We start from the raw sequence: 19,930 nt of genomic DNA on the forward strand, positions 1-19,930 counted from the left end.
GCCTCGGGGATCCGGGGCCAGTGGCGTGGCAGCGGTGGCGCAGTTCCCAGCCCGCGTCCTGCCGCAGCTCCACAGCCAGCTCCACAGCTCGGCTCGGTCATGCTGTCTCCATAGCTTCCTCCGCCACCGCCACCTGGGCCTCCCCTAGTCCTCCCGTATCCCTGCATTCCACACTGCGGCAGCCGTAGCTTCACGGGCCGAGTTGGCCCTCAGCACGCGCCTCAGGCTTGTGCAGCGGCCGGCGCCCCCTCCGGGGCCTCGACTCTGCTGGGCCGCAGGACAACGCCCGGCTGCGTGCGGGGCTCCGGCGGGGGCGGGGAGAGGGCGAGTGCGCGCGTGTGTCGCGGGGGCGCGGGCGGGGACCGCCATATTGGATCCGGACTCGTCCGCGAGCCTCCGCTGCGTGCGGTGCCGACTGGAGCGGCCTCGCGGAGCCCCGGGCGCGAGCGCGAGAGGAGCGGGAAGGCGGGGGAGGCTGGGAGGGAAAGGAAGGGAGTGGTTGGGAGCCGGGCTGCGGCAGCCTCTGGTCTCCACACCAGCAGCACGGACCCCTCCTCCTGCGCCTCAGCCTCCTCCCTCCTCTCCAAGGAAAGATGCCCTTAACCCAGGGGTGTGAAGAAGGGGGAGAAGTAGCCGCCGGAGCCGCCCGCGACGCCGCAGCTGCTGCCGTCCGTGTCCTTTGAATCCAGAAGAGCACCCCCCTCGCCCAGGGGCATCGGGAGGTTCCGGCGCGGCGGCCGCGGTCCGGGTGCGGGGGACACCGGGCTCTCCGCCAGGCGCGGCCCAGCCCGGCCGGGCCCGCGAGCGACCACCGACATGGAGCGGGCTCCGGCGGCCAAGTAGCTGCTGCTCCCGGAGCCCGGGTGGGAGAGCCGCCCGCAGCCCGCCTTCCTAATCCCGGCCGTGCTGCCCGTCAGGCCCCTGGGAGAAGCCGGGAGAAAAAAATGAAGAGTTTTCGCTGGAATCAGTTGGAAATAGGACTAACTGCAAAGCCTTAAAAAGAAGGACCTCGGGAGGAGAAAGGAAAAGCCTCCTCCGGGCAAGACTTGGCGTGCTTGGCGCTGAGGAGAGCTGCTTCAGGGACCTCGCCCCCTCCCTTTCCCGGTGGAGAAATTGCCGCTGATGCATTATCCAAGTGGCGGTTGGGAGGATTTGCAGCAGAATTTTTGGTTTTCCCTCCCCCTTCTATACATTCTGTTTTTTTTCCTCCCTTTTCTATTTTCTTTCTTCCCGGGGAGTAAATTGCTCGTGCAAAGGGGGACTTTATTCATTAATGATGCAACCGGATTCATTTCAGGATTACGTTGCAAGAGTTGAATTTTGAATGAAGGAGAAGAGTTTTTTTTTTTTTTTTTTTTTAAGAAGTGTTGACTCTAGTTCGTTTAATTATTATTTTATTTAAATATACGATTTAATTGTATTATTCATTTAAAATGTATTAAATATATTTTATGATAACTTACCCTCCAAATATATGTATATGGGTGTAATTGAAGACGTTTCAGTTAAGTGAGGTTACTGGTGTATTGGATGTTTAATTCAGCACCAGCATTGCATGACAGTTATTGGAATAACAAGTGGTTTATTTCTAAAACCACACCTTTTAAAATTTAGGTTCAAATAGTAAATAGTCAAACTTGTAATAACAAATTAGAAGCAAATCAACAGAAATCGAAGCAAACATGTCCGGAGAAGTACGTTTGAGGCAATTGGAGCAATTTATTTTGGATGGGCCGGCTCAGACCAATGGGCAGTGCTTCAGCGTGGAGACCTTACTGGATATACTCATCTGCCTTTATGATGAATGCAATAATTCTCCATTGAGAAGAGAGAAGAACATTCTTGAATACCTAGAATGGGGTAAGTTAAAAAAAAAAAACAATCTTTAGCTGTGCTTTATGATTTAATTGTTATGGAGAGTTATGAGTAAACTCTGTAACGAAAAAATTATATATATTTATAATTAAAGATCAAACACTAGTTTTTCAATATTTTTTCCCCTGGTTTTTGGTAAATATTTTTTCAAGAGTAAGACCACTCTACTCAATTGTTGCCTTGACGTAAGGCCTACCTATTGTGGAAATTATGATGAAGAACTTAGGTTTTTAGGTCAGCAGTAAGAGATTTAAAATAAATTTGGGATGGGCAAAAATGGATTATTGTTCAGTGTTGCCTTATCCATGGCAGTATGACAGCCATTCAGTTGAAAGGTATTTGTGGGTGGAAACATTCCTTCCCAGACTTTGGAAATCACTCTTGAAATGGGAGGAGATATTGAAATGTCTGTTTATCTTAGGACAACAGAAACGTGAAGGTGCTGAGCAGTGTGTTTCATTTCATCTCCATATAGTGCAAGCAAAGCACAAGCTAAACATGGGCTTTAAAAAAAATTGTTACGTTCAGAAAGATGACTTGACAAATACTTAAAAAAATTTGTTGATGGAGAATGGGGAAAGCTACCACCTGAAGACTTTACTCTGAGTTTCAGTCTAAACTGTTGGTCTTTTGGTTCCAGTCTTCTAAATATAGATGTGATTTAGAAGACTTCTTGTAGTGGAATTGATCATTGATGCTCTGTGAGCTATCCCTCCATGTGACCTTCAAGCTTCAAGGCTTGGCTGAAATTCTTTAGCCTCTCATGTTATATATGGGTGCAGTCTAACCCAACTGCCGTGATCATTGCCCAGTCCATATATAGTGGTATGCATTGGCTTTGGAAAGATTTTTGGCCAACTAGCATTTTGTACCTTTGGAATACTAGTAATTTTAGTTGGTTGAAAAGATTTTTTTTTTAATTGAAAAGTTTTTATGCCAAAATATCCTTGTTCCCAAGTGATACTTTATTTTCCTGAAGTAAAAGTCAAGGGCTGATTGTTTCTTTTCTTTTATTTTTTTAATTTGAAATTTATTCAAAATTAGTTTCTTAGGTCAACCACTGATTCAAGAATGCCTAACATATAATAATTGTAATTATCAAATTTTCGAGTATTAAAAGATTTATAGCAACATGATGTCATGAGGTTTTTAAAAAATATGTGAATTGGATGATTTAAAAAAAAAAATAGGCCACCATAGTCATACTGGAAATGTAAGAAATCTAAACTAATCTTTCAAGAAACTACTCTCTCAAGAGTGCTGGTTTTGGGTTGTGTGTGTGTGTGTGTGTGTGTGTGTGTGTGTGTGTTTAATGTATAGAGTAAAATATTTTATAAAGCATGTGTAATTTCTCATGTTTCCTAAATTTTAGGAGTTCTATAGTGTTTTCTTTTCGAACACTAAGGTCTTGGTACTTTTATTTATTGGTTTATTTTTTGTGATTCTGGAGATTGAACCTAGGGGTGCTTTTATCCCTGAGGAACATCACCCTGCCCATTTTTTTAAAAAAAATTTTAGTTTTGAGATGCTGTCTCATTAAATTGCCAAGACTGGTTTTGAACTTGCTATCCTCCTGCCTCAGCAGACTGATGGCTGGGATTATAGGTGTGTGCCAATATCTCCACCTCTCCCCCTCCATGAAGGTTTTGGTATTTTTATAGTTTGAGTTTTGAAATTATGGTTTTATAGTGACACTCTAGTCTGTGATTGTGTTTGTCATTTAACATCCTTTCTCATTTGCAAAATAGTGGGAAAAGTCTTTATGTGTATCAGTGGAAAATATAATTTTATATAATTTATGATAAAAGAGAAATGTTCTCCCTCTACTTCTGATTTATATCTCAAAGCTTTGTGCTTTGAGATATTTTGCTGTATTGTTAACTTATGTCTTTCCATTAAGTATATTTTCTTGGATGTTGTTTCTTCTGTATGCGTAGAAAGCACTGTTGCTTATATAGTTACTTAAGCCAAAAAAGTGAAAAAACAAAAAACAAATATTTAGCCAAATACTTTATATTTTTATTAAGATCCCTAAAGTAATTCTAACCAGGACTTATCACAATTGATAGTTATTTTAGTTGTATCCTTCACAGCTTTTCTTTTTAGAAGTCTGATAACAAATTGTACAGTTTCTTAAACTATCATTGTTTTTCAGTACTTAGAGATCAAGGGAATAGAATTTAAAAAAAAAGTAAAATAACCTTTATTAATTTATTTTTATGTGATGCTGAAGATTGAACCCAGTGCCTCACATGTGCCAGGCAAGCGCTCTATCACTATGCTACAACCCCAGCCTGAGAATAGACTTTTTAAGGAATTATTTTGTATAGGGCTAGGCAGTGTCTGATAAGTCTCAACAGTTTTTTTTTGTGTGTGTGTGTGAGGCTGGGAGTACAACCTATGGCCTTACACATGCTAGGCAAATGCTCTACCACAGAGTTATATCTCCAGTTGGAGTATGAGGTCTTGAAAATGTGGATATTAACCACAGAAGATTGAGTGAAGAATAAGAAAGAAAGAATGGAAGAGCTGTGGGGATGTATCATGGTAGTATTTACTATCCTTAAGTTATTGGGGAGTTTAGGTTAAGAATGACGTTATTTTTCATCCAAGAATCAAAATAAATGAGCCATACTTCATGTATAAATTGATTACATTTTTGGGAAATCATCTATGTTATTTGCATTACCTAACATTATATAGAAAACAATTTAGATTAAGGAAATTTCCAGATTGTGAATTTGTCTCAATTTGATTTTTTAGAACATTATTATTATTATTAATAATGATATCTGATGGAATCTGCAAGGGATTATTGTTTGGGTTAAATTTGGTAATTTAGATTTGCCTTATATATAATTTTTAGTTTGATTTTAATAATTTGAAAAATATTAGGTCTTTAAATCTTTAAAGTAATTGCAGCAGGAGAACAGTGTAGTTAAATACTGTGTATTGTGTTCTAAATATTTGTGTTTGTTATTTATATTTATGCAAGTACTACCTAGATACTCTTGAGTTTATGCTGATAATTGGTTACTTTTAAAAATGGAGTCAGCTGGAGCTGGGCTGTAGCTCAGTGGCAAAGCACTTGCCTAGCACGTGCAAGGTTCTAGGTTCAATCCTTAGCACCACATAAAACTATAAATAAATAAAATAAAAGCATGCTGTCCATCTACAACTACCCCCCCCCCAAAATAAATAAATAAAAAAAGGAGTCAGCCAAGATTTTAACGAATGCCTCATTTCCATTGATTTCATTTATTCCTAGTTATGGTTCATTTTACTTTTATATTGGTACAGTTAATGTTTTGTTCTTAACAGTATCATGACAGTAGCAAAACTGACAATTCAAAGTCAGATATGTTGTTTTTATTTGATAGCATTCCTTGCTTCTGGTACCTATGGCTTGAAGGAAGAAATAAGTAGAAAAGGAGGGAGGAAGAGGGGATTAAGCTGAAGAGTACTGGTGAATGGGGATAAAAGCACCTTAAGACCATAGATATTTTAAATTTAATAATAATATTTTCCAGTTATAGGCAGTATGATTTGAAAGAATGTTTTTATCTCCTATGTTTTCTAAACTGTTGATTATAGTTTGTATGTTTGTTTATAAAGTGGTAGTTTTGAAGTTAGTAGTATAATTCTAGAATAGTTACAGTAAATTTATAGAAGTAAAGCTAACTTTAATGTTGTAAACTAACTTGATGACTGTATGAGTTCATTATTTATTGAATTGACTGTCTTCTACTTTGAAATGGGAAATTGGAATTTTAGGGAATTCTTTACCAATTTACTCAAAAAATAGATATAAGATAATATTTCATATGACAAAAATTTGCAGGGCTGTATGTGGATAATTTTTTTGATGCTTTCTGATCTTTTATGCAAATAATCATTAAACAATTTTATAGCTTATTCATATTTTATGTGTGCTACACAGAGAATAAATGATTGATAAACTTGTCACTCAGGCACATAGGCAAGTACTATGGTGTAAACATTTCCCTTTTGAAAATATATTTTTAGTTGTTGATGGACTTTTATTTTTATGTGGTGCTAAGAATCAAACCCAGTGCTTTACACATGCTAGGCAAGTGCTCTACCACTGAACTACCACCCCAGCCCCAACATTTTCTTTTATGAAAGTAGTTGTAAAGCTTATTTACATTTTTTTCATGTGTGGGTTAATTGAGTGAGATAATTGTGGCTTGCTTAGAAGGATCTAAATGTCTAGGGTATTTTATTCTTTGTGTCTGCTGTTCTTTACTGTTAGCTTTCCTGAGTAGAATTTATTAACCATATCAAATTATTAAGACATTAATTGAATACAGATGATCAATTTATTTTTATGTAAATTCTCAATTAGGATCATATAAATATCTTCAGAAACAGATTGGACACTTACATCCTTTATACTAGTTATCTAGTTATTGTAAGAGTGAATACAAATTATTTTATCCAACACAATTCTGGCACATGGCAGGAACATGTTCAACAAGTGGGGGGTGACTTATTATATTCTCTCTCAAATAACTCTTAGAGGTAGTTGCTAAATGGTATTGGTTACTGCAACAAATTGAGACATTTATTAGTAATTATTTTAAGGAACATCACTTTTTCTTTTAAGTATATTGTTTTATGAATGAGAACAGGATGTCAGGATTAACACTTTAAGAATTTTAGAAATATAGTTATTTCTTATGGAAATTTAAGTCATATCTTAGCAAATGCCATAATATGTTGGAAATTTTATGAAATGTGCTATGCATCTTAGGACTTGTTGCTATTACATAGTCAGCCCAGGCTACTTTAGGCACAAATTAGTATTTTACTGTACTACTCTGTGGCAAAAAGTTTTTTCCAAAACTTTTTCCCTTTTGGTACTTAAAAAAAATATTTTTAGTTGTAGATGGACACAATACCTTTATTTTATTTATTTTTATGTGGTGCTGAAGATGGAACCCATTGCCTCACATGTGCTAGGTAAGCTCTCTACCACTGAGCTACAGCCCCCAGCCCTGATTTTGGTACATTTATTGCCAGTTTGTTCTGTGTAAAACTCTTTACTTTTCATCCTACGGATTGTGAAGTTTTAGAATTAATTTACTAAGTCTAACCAGCACTTAAAAATTAAATAGACTAGTTGGAAATATTAAGCTCATAGAATAAGTATTGTTATGTAAAACACTTGTGTTTTCTTGTATTTCTCATTGTAGATTGAGTTTGAGCCAGTGTGGTGGCACAAACCTGTAATCTCAGGTACTGGGGAGGCTGAGGCTGGAGGATTGCAAATTTGAGGCCAGCCCTGACAATTTAGTGAGACCCTGTCTCAAAAACAAAAGGGACTGGGGGTATAGCTCAGTGATAGAGCACCCCTGGGTTCAAACCTGTGTGTGTGTGTGTGTGTGTGTGTGTGTGTGTGTGTGTGTTGAATATGATAGGGTAGATGAAGCTATATCATGTTGATTATTTAGCAGTGAAAATATCATAGGTTTTTCTTTTTTCTTCAAAGAGGACACATGATAGATTAATGGCAGATGAGTTGAATGAAGGAAAGGAGTGTAGGGCTGGGTGCGGTGGCACATGCCTATAATCCCAGCAGCTCAGGAGGCTGAGGTAGGAGGATTGAGAATTCAAAGCCAGCCTCAGCAAAGGTGAGGCGCTAAGCAACTCAGTGATACCGTCTGTCTAGAATACAAAATGGGGCTGGGGATGTGGCTCAGTGGTTGAGTGCCCCTGAATTCAAATCTCAGTTACCCCCCCCCCCAAAAAAAAAAAAAAAGTGTAGGTAGGGACACAATAACTTGGATAACACTGAAAGAGGAGGGGAAAAGGAATGGAGACAAGAGGTAAAGGGGAAAACAGAAAGGGGAAAGAATGAGAATCAGTATAAACTGTGTTCCTGAGTTGCTGCTTCAGTCTGACTTGTGAATGATTGTGTATTTTTAATTTAGAAGAATTTACTAGACAGACTTAACATCACTCCTTTGTAATTTTCCTTTTCTATTTTGGTTAATGAATATTGACTTTCATTGGTCATAATCATATGACCTATAAACAATAGTAGTAGTTTCTTGGTGTGTTTTCCTATTAACTCTAGGATAGACGTAGGTGAGGATTTGCTAGTTTCATAGATTTTTATTATTATTATTATCATGGAACTGCTAGGCAGAGTGACTCAAGTTTTAAGTATTAAAGACCATGAATTGCTCAACTGCTTTTTCCATATCTTGATGAATCAAGAAATTCTTTCCATAATATTTTTAATGGCCCACAATATAACTAAATGTTATTCCAGGCATTAGTGAGAGCGTCCCTTTTACATTGAATGTAAAACTCCTTTCCAGATTTAGAAGATTTGCTTTTCTTTCAATTAATGCTGATCAGGACTTCCTAGATAGCTTCTCCACATTTCCTCTTCATAATTTCTACCTGTAGGTAGAGAATGACCAGTTTTCTGTTGGCTGATCCTTTCTTCCTGTTATAGTATTCCTTTATATGCACTATATGGAAGAGTGGCATTTTGGCTTCATAATAACAGGAGGCATGGAGATTTGGCTCCCCATTTCAAATTCACTTTCTTGCCCCTTAATTCTGTATTGAATTTTTGCTTCTGTTTTAGTAATAGGACTTCTTCATCTAGCTTCTTCCCTAGTTTCAAAATGTGTTCTGTAAATCCATGGGATATTGAAAGACACTTTGTGTATGTAGGGAGTGGGGAAGTTTATATAGTCAGATAAGTTTGAGAAACTTTTCAATAAAATTTAACTTTAAAATATTGTAGGTTATCCTATAATTTATGGAATTTATCTGGTTATGGAATTCTTTTTTTGTGTGTGTGCAGAATATCTGAAGGAGGAATGGTAACCAGTGTTTTATATAAAAGTCTTTGGAAGATGCTATTTCATTGTGAGATTGTGGTGTTCCTTGAAACTCTTGAGATTCGGGGTTAGAAAGAAATTTTGGGATACTATATGGTTTGGAGAAAGAATCCAAATATGAAAAAGTGATATTTTATGCAGTGATTGTGAACTTTATTTACTGTGTGAAAGTCGTGATCTGAAGATAAACTTAATTGTGGTGTAGTATAAAAGGGGTGCTGTTGATATAAGAAGTACACCCTATGAGTGAATTAGGTATAATGATCTGTGCGGTCAATTCCTAAAAATTATTTGAAATTACTGAGAAGTTTCTGTGTACGACATTTTCTTATACTGATTAAATTTGCTTTTAGCTTATAGGCATTCACATTAAATATAGAAATTTTCACTTTATCTCTTACAGCTTAAGTTACTGTAATTGTGATATGTTATACAAACTGTTACACAAACTATTACACAAACTATTGTGTATCTGAAAAGATTTCAATACTTCATGATGTTTAAAGGAAAGGGTAATGGAGTCATGCAACTTTAGAATCCGTTATAGTGTTAAGTATTGTTTAATTTCCAGTGTTTTAGCTAAGCAGTTCATTTCGGACTTTTTGACTAGTGTGGGAATTAACTTGGGTATAACACTGTGTGCTTGAAGCTGTTTCATGTGCCAGCACCTATTTATTTGTACTGTAATGAAACCAGAGAAAAAATTTTAAGGAGAAAAATCATATATAATTGGTGCTATTTCAGCATCTTGTAAACAATTAGAACTCTGTAATTATCATAAACTTTTTTCCCCCAAATATTATGGTAGCAGATAATAATTCTAGAGAATAATTCATCTTGATAGTTTAAAGATCAGGGGTTTGGATTTAGACTGAGTCTAATTATTTACTGGGTGATTTAGGCAAGTTGCTTAACATCTCAAAGTCTGTGAAAAATGGACATCATCATAATAGCTTATTTTGCCAGAAGATAAGTCAGTTTAGGGTTTTTCTTTTCTGATGATTTGTCTTATATTTTGTGGGTTACTTTCCCATTCTGTTCTGTTCCCCTGCCTCCTTCCCTCCATCCCTTCCTTCCTTCCTTTCAATACTGGGGATTGAACCTAGTGGTGCTCTACCACTGAGCTATATCCCCAGACTTTTTTATTTTGAGATGGAATCTCTAAGTTCTTGAGGCTGGTCTTGAATTTGGGATTCTCCTGCCTCAGCCTCTGGAATAGCTGAAATTACAGGTGTGTACCGAAACCCATTACTTTTAAAATTTCTAATCTGTGTAGTCTTGTGATAAAGGAAAAACTAAAATGCCATTTTTTTTTTACTTAAGTATAGTTGAAGTGTGTAACTGTACTGATATATGTAAATAACTTTAACATTAACAAACGTCTTACAATATTTTATTAAATTTTATTGCATTGAAAGTATCTGTATGTGACTATGCAAACATCTTAGTTTTTTTATCTCTTTTTTTAATAGCAATTTGTGCTCTTTTTTTTTTTTTTAAGACCTTTATTTTATGTATTTATATGCGGTGCTGAGAATCAAACCCAGGGCCTCACACATGCTAGGCAGGTACTCTACCACTGAGGAGCCTCAACACCAGCCCCTTAGTTTCTCTTTTAATATAAGATATTTTGCATTGGAAAATTAATTGAACTATTTTGTTATTAATTGAACTATTTTCTGACTAATATTAAGCTAATGCATTTTTTCTACTAGTATAGTAAATATTATGAAGTGGCTAGTTAAATTTTATTTTTATATAACTTCAATCTGAAAATTACTGGTAGAGTTCTAGACCTCAGCACAGAAGATTAAAATCATTATTGATATGTTGTTCACTTCAGGCCTTTTATGGACTAAAGATTATGTAGCATCCATAGAAGCCTATTATGGTCGTACAGTAAGTAAGAAGAAAATTAATTGTTCACTAACATTTTTGAAATTGTATGTCGAGATATAAACGAATATTTTGAAAATTAAGGGTTCAGTGGATATGTGAGAGTGGGAACTATTGCTTGTTGCATCCCTCTTTGGATATTAGAAAGCATATTTTCATAGAAGTTTCAAAAGTTCTGATACAGGAACTTCTTTAACTTTGTTGATCTAAGTCATTTTAATTGTGGAACTCTTTATGAGAAACAACTGATTGAATTTGGGCAATGCTAACATACACTAGGGAACCATACATGATGTCAGAGCTTTAAACTGGTTATGTGAAAGGAAGTGATTCCCAAATTCTTCTACTGAATTATTTTTTGAATATTGTCATTAAAGTCCAAACAAAGGTGAAGGTTTGAATGATTCACCTTTATCATTTGCATATTTAACATTTTTTAGTACTTTAAAAAATATTTTTAATTGTAGATGGACACAATATCTTTATTTATTTATTTTTATGTGGTGCTGAGGATCGAATCCAGAACTTCACAAGTGCTAGGCAAGCACTTTACCACTGAGCTACAACCCCTCATTTGCATCACCTGCAAGTATTTTGGCAATATATATTAAGTTGGTGCGGGGATATATATATATATATATATATATATATATATATATATATATATATATATATATATATGTTAGGTATATATTTATAAACACAGGACAGTAAAACTTGATATATGCTTTTGAGTTTTTCCTTTGTGTAGTTTTTGGCTTTGTGAAGGTGCTCCTGCTAACCTAGTAAATGCTTTTTCAGAAAAACTTGATTATTTTTTAATTGAATTGATTCTCTAATTATTGATACAGATAGGTACTGTCATAGTTGTGAAATAGAACTAAATTAATCAGAGATCTTTCCAAAAACAGAATCTTGTTCGTAAGTATCACTATTTATTAGGTGTGGTTAATGTCCCAGGTTGACTCAGATATTCTTTTTTTTTAAATTTTTAGTTGTTGATGGATCTTTATTTTATTTATTTTTATGAGGTGCTGAGGATTGAACCCAGTGCCTCACGCATGCTAGGCAAGCACTCTACTACTGTGCTACAACCTCAGCCTGACTTAGATATTCTTAAAAGTAGTCAAGCACTTTCTTAGTGTTCTGCATTGAATTAAAAAAAAAAAACCTTGTTTTAAAATATTAGGAAATATTGTCTCTAGGAGGCAGTGACTAATGCCCTATTTAGAAATTATATTGTTAGCTACCTATATGGCTTTGCCCTGACCAAAAGTCATTACTAAGAAACATTTTACAACAGACTGAAAGCTCAGGTATTGTGGTGAGCTAACATGTTGATATGCAATGAAAACTAATACTTACAAAGATTTTCCTAGAGTTTATGTTTAAAATCAAGATATTATTTGCAAGTCTAGTATAATTTCTGTTTCTGCATTTTTCACTGCATGCCTTTGTAATGTGGCACTCCCATTTCTGACTGATACATGTTAAGCTGACAGTTTCTTATATAAGTTCCTTGCTATGGTACATTGTTTAAGATTGTAATTAAGTGTGATCATATTGTTTCTTTGCATGTGTGCCTTTGGTAATATCAGTTAAGTGCAACACTTGGTGGGTTATTCTGTCTTCATTCTACTTTGCCTGCATCTGGCTCAATTGACTTGTTTGTAATAAGCCTGTATAAATGGATTTAGATATTTGTGGCTTTCATATGTGTGTATACTGTTCTATTAATCATGTTTTTGTGTTCCCTTCAACTGCTAAGTAATCTGTAACCTCCTTATTACATGTGTCTCTAACCAGATAACATTGGGATTTTTACATATCCAGCACCTTTGTAGTGAAAGGAATTAAAAAAACAAAAACTGATGGTCTTTGATCATGTCCATATCCTGCCTAATACCTATCTTCAGTGACAACTGACAGCTTTCAGGATGACTTTAAATTTTTTGGCATGGTGTACACAATTTTTAAATATGGTCCTTGTTTACTTCTCTAATAATTTTTTCACTTAAAAAATCATTTTTATTTTTACTTTTGGTATTAGGGATTGAACATAGGGGTTCTACACCACTGAATTAAATCCCCAGTCTCTTTTTATTCTCTATTTTGTGACAGGATCTCACCAAACTGCTAAGGGTCTTGCTAAATTGCTGAGGCTGGCCTTGAATTTGCCTAGCATCTGGGATACCGTGTGGGCCATCATGCTTGGCTTTTGTCTTCATCATAAGCTGGGTCAGTAGAAAGCATGGATGTGGAGGCCACCTAAGAGTATCTATGCACATGCTGTACACACCCTTTTTCTCCTGTACCAGTAGGGGTAAATAATAATAATAATAATAATGATAATAAAAAAAAAAAACAATCTTTTTTTCAGAAAAATTGCAAGTACAGTACAGTTTTTTACCCCCCTCTGGAACCATTTGAGATAATTTGCCTACCTAATGCCCAGATCTGATTGTGTATATTGTGTACATTATTTTCTTTCTTTCCTTCTTTCCGTTTTTTTGGTGCTGGGGATTGAACCCAGGCCAGCCTCCATTATCTACATTCTTTTCATGATCACAATACAACTGTTAAAATCAAGAAATTAAATATCATCTAATCCTTAGAAATGATGCACCACTTCATTTGAGTTTCATCAGTTGTCTTAATATCTTTATAGCAAAAGGATTCAGTTTAGAAACTTGTTACATTTGGATGGCATGTCTTTCAGTCTGGGTCATCTCTTTAGATTTTTCTTGACTTTAATAACCTCGAATCTCCAAGATTGTAGAGCAGATATTTTGCAGCTTTTGCAGTAGCCCCATTTAGGTTTTATTTCTTCATATTTAGATTTAGGTAATCTTTGATAAGAATATTACAGAAATGATGTTGTGTTCTTTTCATTTCTTCCTCTCAAGGGGTGCATGATTTAATATTGCCCCATAATTTTTAAGTTGGTACCTGGGGCCCTGCCAGGATTCTTTTTTTTAATAATGTAAATTTTTTTATTTATATATGACAGCGGAATGCATTACAGTTCTTATTACATATATAGAGCACAATTTTTCATATTTCTGGTTGTATACATAGTATATTCACACCAATTTGTGTCTTCATACCTGTACTTTGGATAATAATGATCATCACATTCTACCATCATTAATTACCCCATGCCCCGTCCCTTCCCTTCCAACCTCTCTGCCCTATCTAGAGTTCATCTGTTCCTCCCATGCTCCCGCTCCCTATCCCACTATGAATCAGTCTCCTTATATCAAAGAAAAATTTGTCTTTTTTTTTTTTTTTTTGGGATTGGCTAACTTCACTTAGCATTACATTCTCTAACTCTATCCATTTACCTGCAGATGCCATGATTTTATTCTCTTTTATTGCTGAGTAACATTTCATTGTGTACATATGCCACATTGTTTTTATTCATTCATCTATTAAAGGGTATCTAGTTTGGTTCCACAGTTTAGCTATTGTGAATTATGCCTCTATAAATATTGATGTGACTGTGTCCCTGTAATATGCTGTTTTTAAGTCCTTTGGGTATAGACTGAGGAGAGGGACAGCTAGGTCAAATGGTGATTCCATTCCCGGTTTTTCAGGAAATCTCCATACTGCTTTCCATGTTGGCTGCACCAATTTGCAGTCCCACTATCAGTGTATGAGTGTACCTTTTTCCCCACATCCTCGACAACACTTATTGTTGCTTGTATGCATAATAGCTGCCATTCTGACTGGAGTGAGATGAAATCTTGATTTGCATTTCTCTAATTGCAAGTGATAATGAATATTTTTTCATGTATTTGTTGGTTGATTGTACATCATCTTCTGAGAAGTGTCTCTTCAGGTCCTTGGCCTATTTATTTATTGGGTTATTTGTTGTTTAGCTTTTTGAGTTCTTTATATACCCTAGTTATTAGTCCTCTCTCTGATGTGTGAGGGGTAAAGATTTGCTTCCAAGATGTAGTCTGCCAGGATTCTTCACTGTAAAGTTGCTTTTCCCCCTCTTTTCTGTATATGTATGTATATATTTATTGTACTGAGGATTGAATCCAGGGGCATTGTACTGTTAAACTACATTTCCACTCCTTTTTACTTTCACTAAGTTGGTGAGTGTTTCAAGGCTTGTCTTGAATTTACCATCCTCCTCCCTCAGCCTCCCAGATAGTTGAGATTACTACAGGTGAGGGCTATAATACCTGATTTTTTTTCTAATTAATAGGTATTTTGTGGAGTGGCATTTGGAAATTATGTACATACCCTTTTCTCATTAATGGTTTTCTTTGTTACTATTAGGTTATAGTCCTCCGCTACCATTTATTTTGAGGCTTGAATAGACCCAGATTTGGCTAAGAGCCCCTTGAAATTAGCTTCTGTGTCCTTTGACAGATTCCAATGACTTCTTTGAGGATAGAGTCATGCTCAAGTAGCATAACTTTCTTGCTTTCTAGTATAACAAGGTGGTTCAGGTTTGTCTTTGCTTTCCCTGCCCCATCCCTGGAATCAGCATTTTTCCAGAGTTCCTGGTTCCTTTTAGTATAGAGGAAGTTGTTTTAAAAAAGCCAAGATCCAGGTTAGATATATGCTCATTGCTATTGTGTTGCTGCTCACAGGTCTACTTGTAGACAAAGCTGTCTATGTTTTCATCCATTCATCTGTCCAGCTATCTATCTACTCATCCACCCACTTATATGTATAATATCTATTTTTATAACTATATTTACTTCTATAAATTTTTGTTTCTATATTTATTATATATCATGAATTTACATCAGTATCTAATTCCATTCCAATACTATGGGGTTCATTCTAGTTTTTTCTTTTCCAGATTGTAACTCTCCTTCCTATCAGAATCATGGCTTCCATTATCCTTAATGTATTTTCTTATGTGATCAATCCCACAGTATGTAATTGACCTCCCATCACACAGATAACTTTTTTACTCTTTTTTGTTTAGGCAGTACTTCACTCTTCTTGCACCTTCATTCTGTATGCCAGATTGCTGTTCCCCTTTCCCCTTAGAGGCATGCTCCTTGTCTTGCTCAGTCTGTGGCCCCCATGCTAGGCCTCTCTCTTCATGTCAGGCTGTCCTTGTATCCCATGGATGCTCTTTCATGCTCCTCAGGTTCTTCATGACTCTCCCAGTACTAGTGTGTGCAACACTTTATGTGGATGTTGTTTTAATCCAGTTCAGCTTTTAGCACCATACTCTAATCCAATATGACTTTTTTTCTTCTTACTTACTTTGACTTGCTCTACCTATGGCTTTAAATCTGAGATACTGAGGAAGGTTAGGGAAGGGCTATTTCCCTAATATATACATGCCTCACTTAATGATGGGAACATAGTCTGAAAAGTGAGTTGTCAGTGATTTTGTTGTGCGACTATCATGGAGTGTACCTATACAGACTTAAGATGACTAGGATGTCACTAGGCAATATAATTTCATGGTACTGCAAAGATATATGTATGTAATCCGACATGAAATGTCTTAAGTATATATAACTATACATGTATGTATACATACATGTATATAGGTGTGTATAATTTTATTTATATTTTCTACCCACCTTTTTTGTTGGTGAGGGGGCTGTACTGGGGATTGAATTCAGGGGCATTCAACCACTGAGCCACATCCCCAGCCCTATTTTCTATTTTATTTAGAGACTAGGTCTCACTGAGTTGCTTAGCACCTCACTTATCTTTTTTTTAGTATTTATTTTTTAGTTGTACGTGGACAAACACAATACCTTTATTTAATTAATTAATTTATTTTTTAGTTGTAGATGGACACAATACTTTTATTTCACTTATTTATTTTTTTGTGGTGCTGAGGATCGACCCCAGGGTCTCGCACGTGCAAGCGAGCTCTCTACTGCTGAGCCACAACCCCAGCCCCTTTTATTTTATTTTTATGTGTTGCTGAGGGTCAAACCTGGTGCCTCATGCGTGCTAGGTGAGTGCTTTACCACTGAGCCACAATCCCAACCCAGCACCTTGCTTTTGATAATGCTGGCCACCTCAGCCTCCCAAATCACTGGGGTTATAGGCATGCGCCACCATACCTGGCTTCTATCAACCTTTAAAAAATAAAAAAATTCTTTAAAATTTTTACATGTAGTAAATTTTACTCTTTTTGATGCATATCCTATGAATTTTACCAAAGTAGAGTCATGACCACTATTGCTGTTAGGGAACAGAGAGCACTTCCATCATCCCTCAGAATTCTCTTTTGTTGCCTTTTTGTACCACTTCTCTTACTCCTTTGCCTGTCTTGGAAAGTGTGTGACACAAAACAGGTGTTTGGTAATGTTGTTGAATGAATTAATGCTGTTATACTTGTTACACCCAAGACTAAAAGCAGTGTTTCTAGGTATCTTGAAACATTGCTTGAAACTCAGTATTTTTCTTGTCAGGGACCTGTTTTCCTCTTTGATTTACCCTATTCTATTTCAGAATAGCAATTGACAGTCTGTATTACTCTCTTTTATTTCAAAATAGCAGTTGACTATTTCAAAACAGCAGTTGGCAGTCTGTAGACAAGTATGTAATGGAGTGAGAAAAGGAAAAGGTAAGGAATAAAGTAAAATGCAAATAATTTCTGATTTCTCAAGTTAAAATTTTGTTGCATTAGTCTGTGTTTAACCTTATTTGCACAACGTCCAGCATAAACTTTAGAGTCTGGTGATGGTGAAGATACAAAAATGTAATTTTATTCCCTTCTGTAACCCCCTAAAAACTGTAGTAAACTTTTTTTAAAGTCATAAATGTTCAAGGATGAGAAGAGCAGTGAAATTTTATAAAGTAAAAAGCAGATGAATGATATTGACTTAGGGGGTCTGAGAAAGTTGAATCCTAAGTTAGCATTGGTCTAAGCTAAGGACCTGTCCAGTTTATTTGGCAACATCCTCAGAAGTCTTAGAAATTGGTGCTTTCAGGAATCTCTGTAAGTTGAGGTGTGACTGGGCTGAAATATGGAGGATTGATTGAAACTGTTTTAGAAGCAGGTAGAAACTCTTAGATAGAGCCCTTGCCCTAGGCTGTGTCACTGGACTACTTTATCCCTCTCTTCAAACAAAGACTGGGTGTTTAAAATAGAAGCCTTCTGGGTTAAGGCATCAAGCAGGGTAGGCATTTTTATATTGAAAATAAGGAGATTAAATAAATGTTTTATTCTAGGCTCCCAGAATTCTGGCAGTAGGCCTATCACAAAGACTATAAATTAGAACAATTTCTGGAGAATTGACCAGCCCAAGAAAAAAAGGCCTCCAGTTACAGACACTTTAGTAAAAGACTGAGGCAATCACTTTATAGTGAAGTTCATTCAGTGGGCTTCACCGGAGGATTCAGAGCTTCAGCTCTTCTTTTCATTCTCTTAAACTAAATGTAAATAGAAAGCCAAGAAATATTAGACATCAGAGGAAAGGTTCTAATGTTTAAGATACAGCTACAAACAATAGGGAGAACCAGCACCCCCCAAACAACAAAAACAACAACAAAAATTAGCAACTAATGAGGCCTGGGGCTGTAGCTCAGTGGCAAAGTGCTTGCCTAGCATGTATGAGGCACTGAGTTTGATCCTCAGTATCACATAAAAATAAAAAATAAAATAAAGGCATGCTGTCCATCTACAACTACCAAAAAAAAAAATAAATAAATAAAAAAAAAAAAAAAAAAAAAAAAAACAACCCTCAAACTAGAAACTAATGAAACAAACTTTGCCAGGAAGGTATAACTTGAAAAAAAAAAAAACCGAAACATAAAACTGTAATGAATATTCTCAGAGATAAAATACTACAGCTGTCAAATAAAATCAGAATGCCATAAAAGAAAATAAGAGAGAATGAAAAAGTTTCTTCGAAATTAAAAATATGATAGCAAAAATGAAAACCTCCATACAAGAATTGGAAGGCAAAAGGCTGGGACTGTGACTCAGCGGTAGTGCATGTGTGAGGCACTGGGTTCAATTCTCAGTACCATGTATAAATAAAATAAAGATCTGTCAACAACTAAGGGAAAAAATATTTAAAAAGAAGAATTGGGAGGCAAAAATGAAAAAAAATGCAGATAATGGAGCAAAAAACCTAAGAAGTCATAGAAAAAAGAAGATAAAGAAAAACAGAGGACCAGTTTGGGAGGTTTAAATAATAATCTGAATAAGAGGAATTCTCTTATTCCAATAGAGTGAACAGAGGGGAAGGAATGGTCAATGAAATAATTCTAGAAAAACATTATGAAACTGAAGGACATGAGTTTCTAGATAAAAGGGACCCATTCAACACAGTGAATGTTAGTTGAGTCACACCAAAATTCATAGTTTGTGCATTGCAGAAGTCCCAGAACTCTGGGGACAAAGAAGAAACACACACACACACACACACAATACAAGGATCAGGAATCAGAAAGACTAGCCTTTTTAGCAGCAACACTGGAAAGAACTAGGATAGTGCTGATGGAAAATAATTTCCAAACTTTAATTCTGCATCCAGACAAATTCTCAGTCAAGTATTAGGTGGAATAAGGACATTTTTAAGACATGCAAGTCTTCAAAAAGTTTACCTTGTACAACCTCTTCAAATAGTTGAATTTGAAATGAGTCATCCTGGTTTACCTGGTACTGAAGAGTTTCCTGTAGTATGTCGATTTTTAGTTCGTTGGGTATAAACCTAGGTGTGGGATGACTGGGTCAAATGAAGGTTCCATTCCAAGTTTTCTGAGGAATCTCCATACTGCTTTCGGTAATGGTTGCAGTCCTATTAGCAATGTATGAATGTACCTTTCCCCCTACATCCTCATAAACATTTTTTGTTACTTGTATTTTTGATATTTGCTATTATGACTGGGTGAGATGGAATTTCAGTGTAGTTTTAATTTTTTGCAGAATTTTAAAGTCTTGTTTGTTTAATCCTTACTGGTCTTCAAACTTGTTTTCTCTTTGAGAATTTTTTCTTTTTTTTTTTGGTACTGGGGATTGAACTCAAGTGTGCTTAAATCCCTGAGACACATTCCTAGTCCCTTTTTATATTTTAATTAGAGACAGGGTCTTGCTAAGTTGCTTAGGCCTTGCTAAATTGCTGAGGTTGGCTTTGAACTCAGGATCCCGCCTCTGCCTCCCAAGTTGCTGGAATTATAGATGTGAGTTCTGTACCTGAGATGGACACAGTGAACAGGAGATTGATATTAGAGTTCATCATTATGTACTTTTAATAGATCAGTATTTTTTCTTCTTCAATAATTGCTCTGTTCTTATAGATGGCAATTTCTAAATAGTTTTTTTTTCTGTT

General features: G+C 36.2%; 1 protein-coding gene across 8 annotated transcripts in view; it reads left to right on the forward strand.

Moving 5' to 3' along the window:
* The first annotated feature begins 392 nt into the window (after window positions 1–392).
* Cdc42bpa (CDC42 binding protein kinase alpha) overlaps window positions 393–19,930 on the forward strand; it is a 323,243-nt gene continuing 303,705 nt past the window's right edge. For 4 of the 8 annotated variants that reach the window (XM_076831690.1, XM_076831691.1, XM_076831694.1 and 1 more), the window contains exon 1: window positions 394–1,860. In XM_076831690.1, the coding sequence (XP_076687805.1) occupies window positions 1,683–1,860 (178 nt within the window). In that variant the 5' untranslated portion in view covers window positions 394–1,682. Of the gene's footprint in view, window positions 1,861–19,930 lie in introns of all 8 variants that reach the window. The other 4 variants (XM_076831692.1, XM_076831693.1, XM_076831697.1 and 1 more) reach the window with 2 other exon arrangements.

The sequence above is a fragment of the Callospermophilus lateralis genome, chromosome 13 (genome assembly GCF_048772815.1).
Source record: "Callospermophilus lateralis isolate mCalLat2 chromosome 13, mCalLat2.hap1, whole genome shotgun sequence".
NCBI lineage: Eukaryota > Metazoa > Chordata > Mammalia > Rodentia > Sciuridae > Callospermophilus > Callospermophilus lateralis.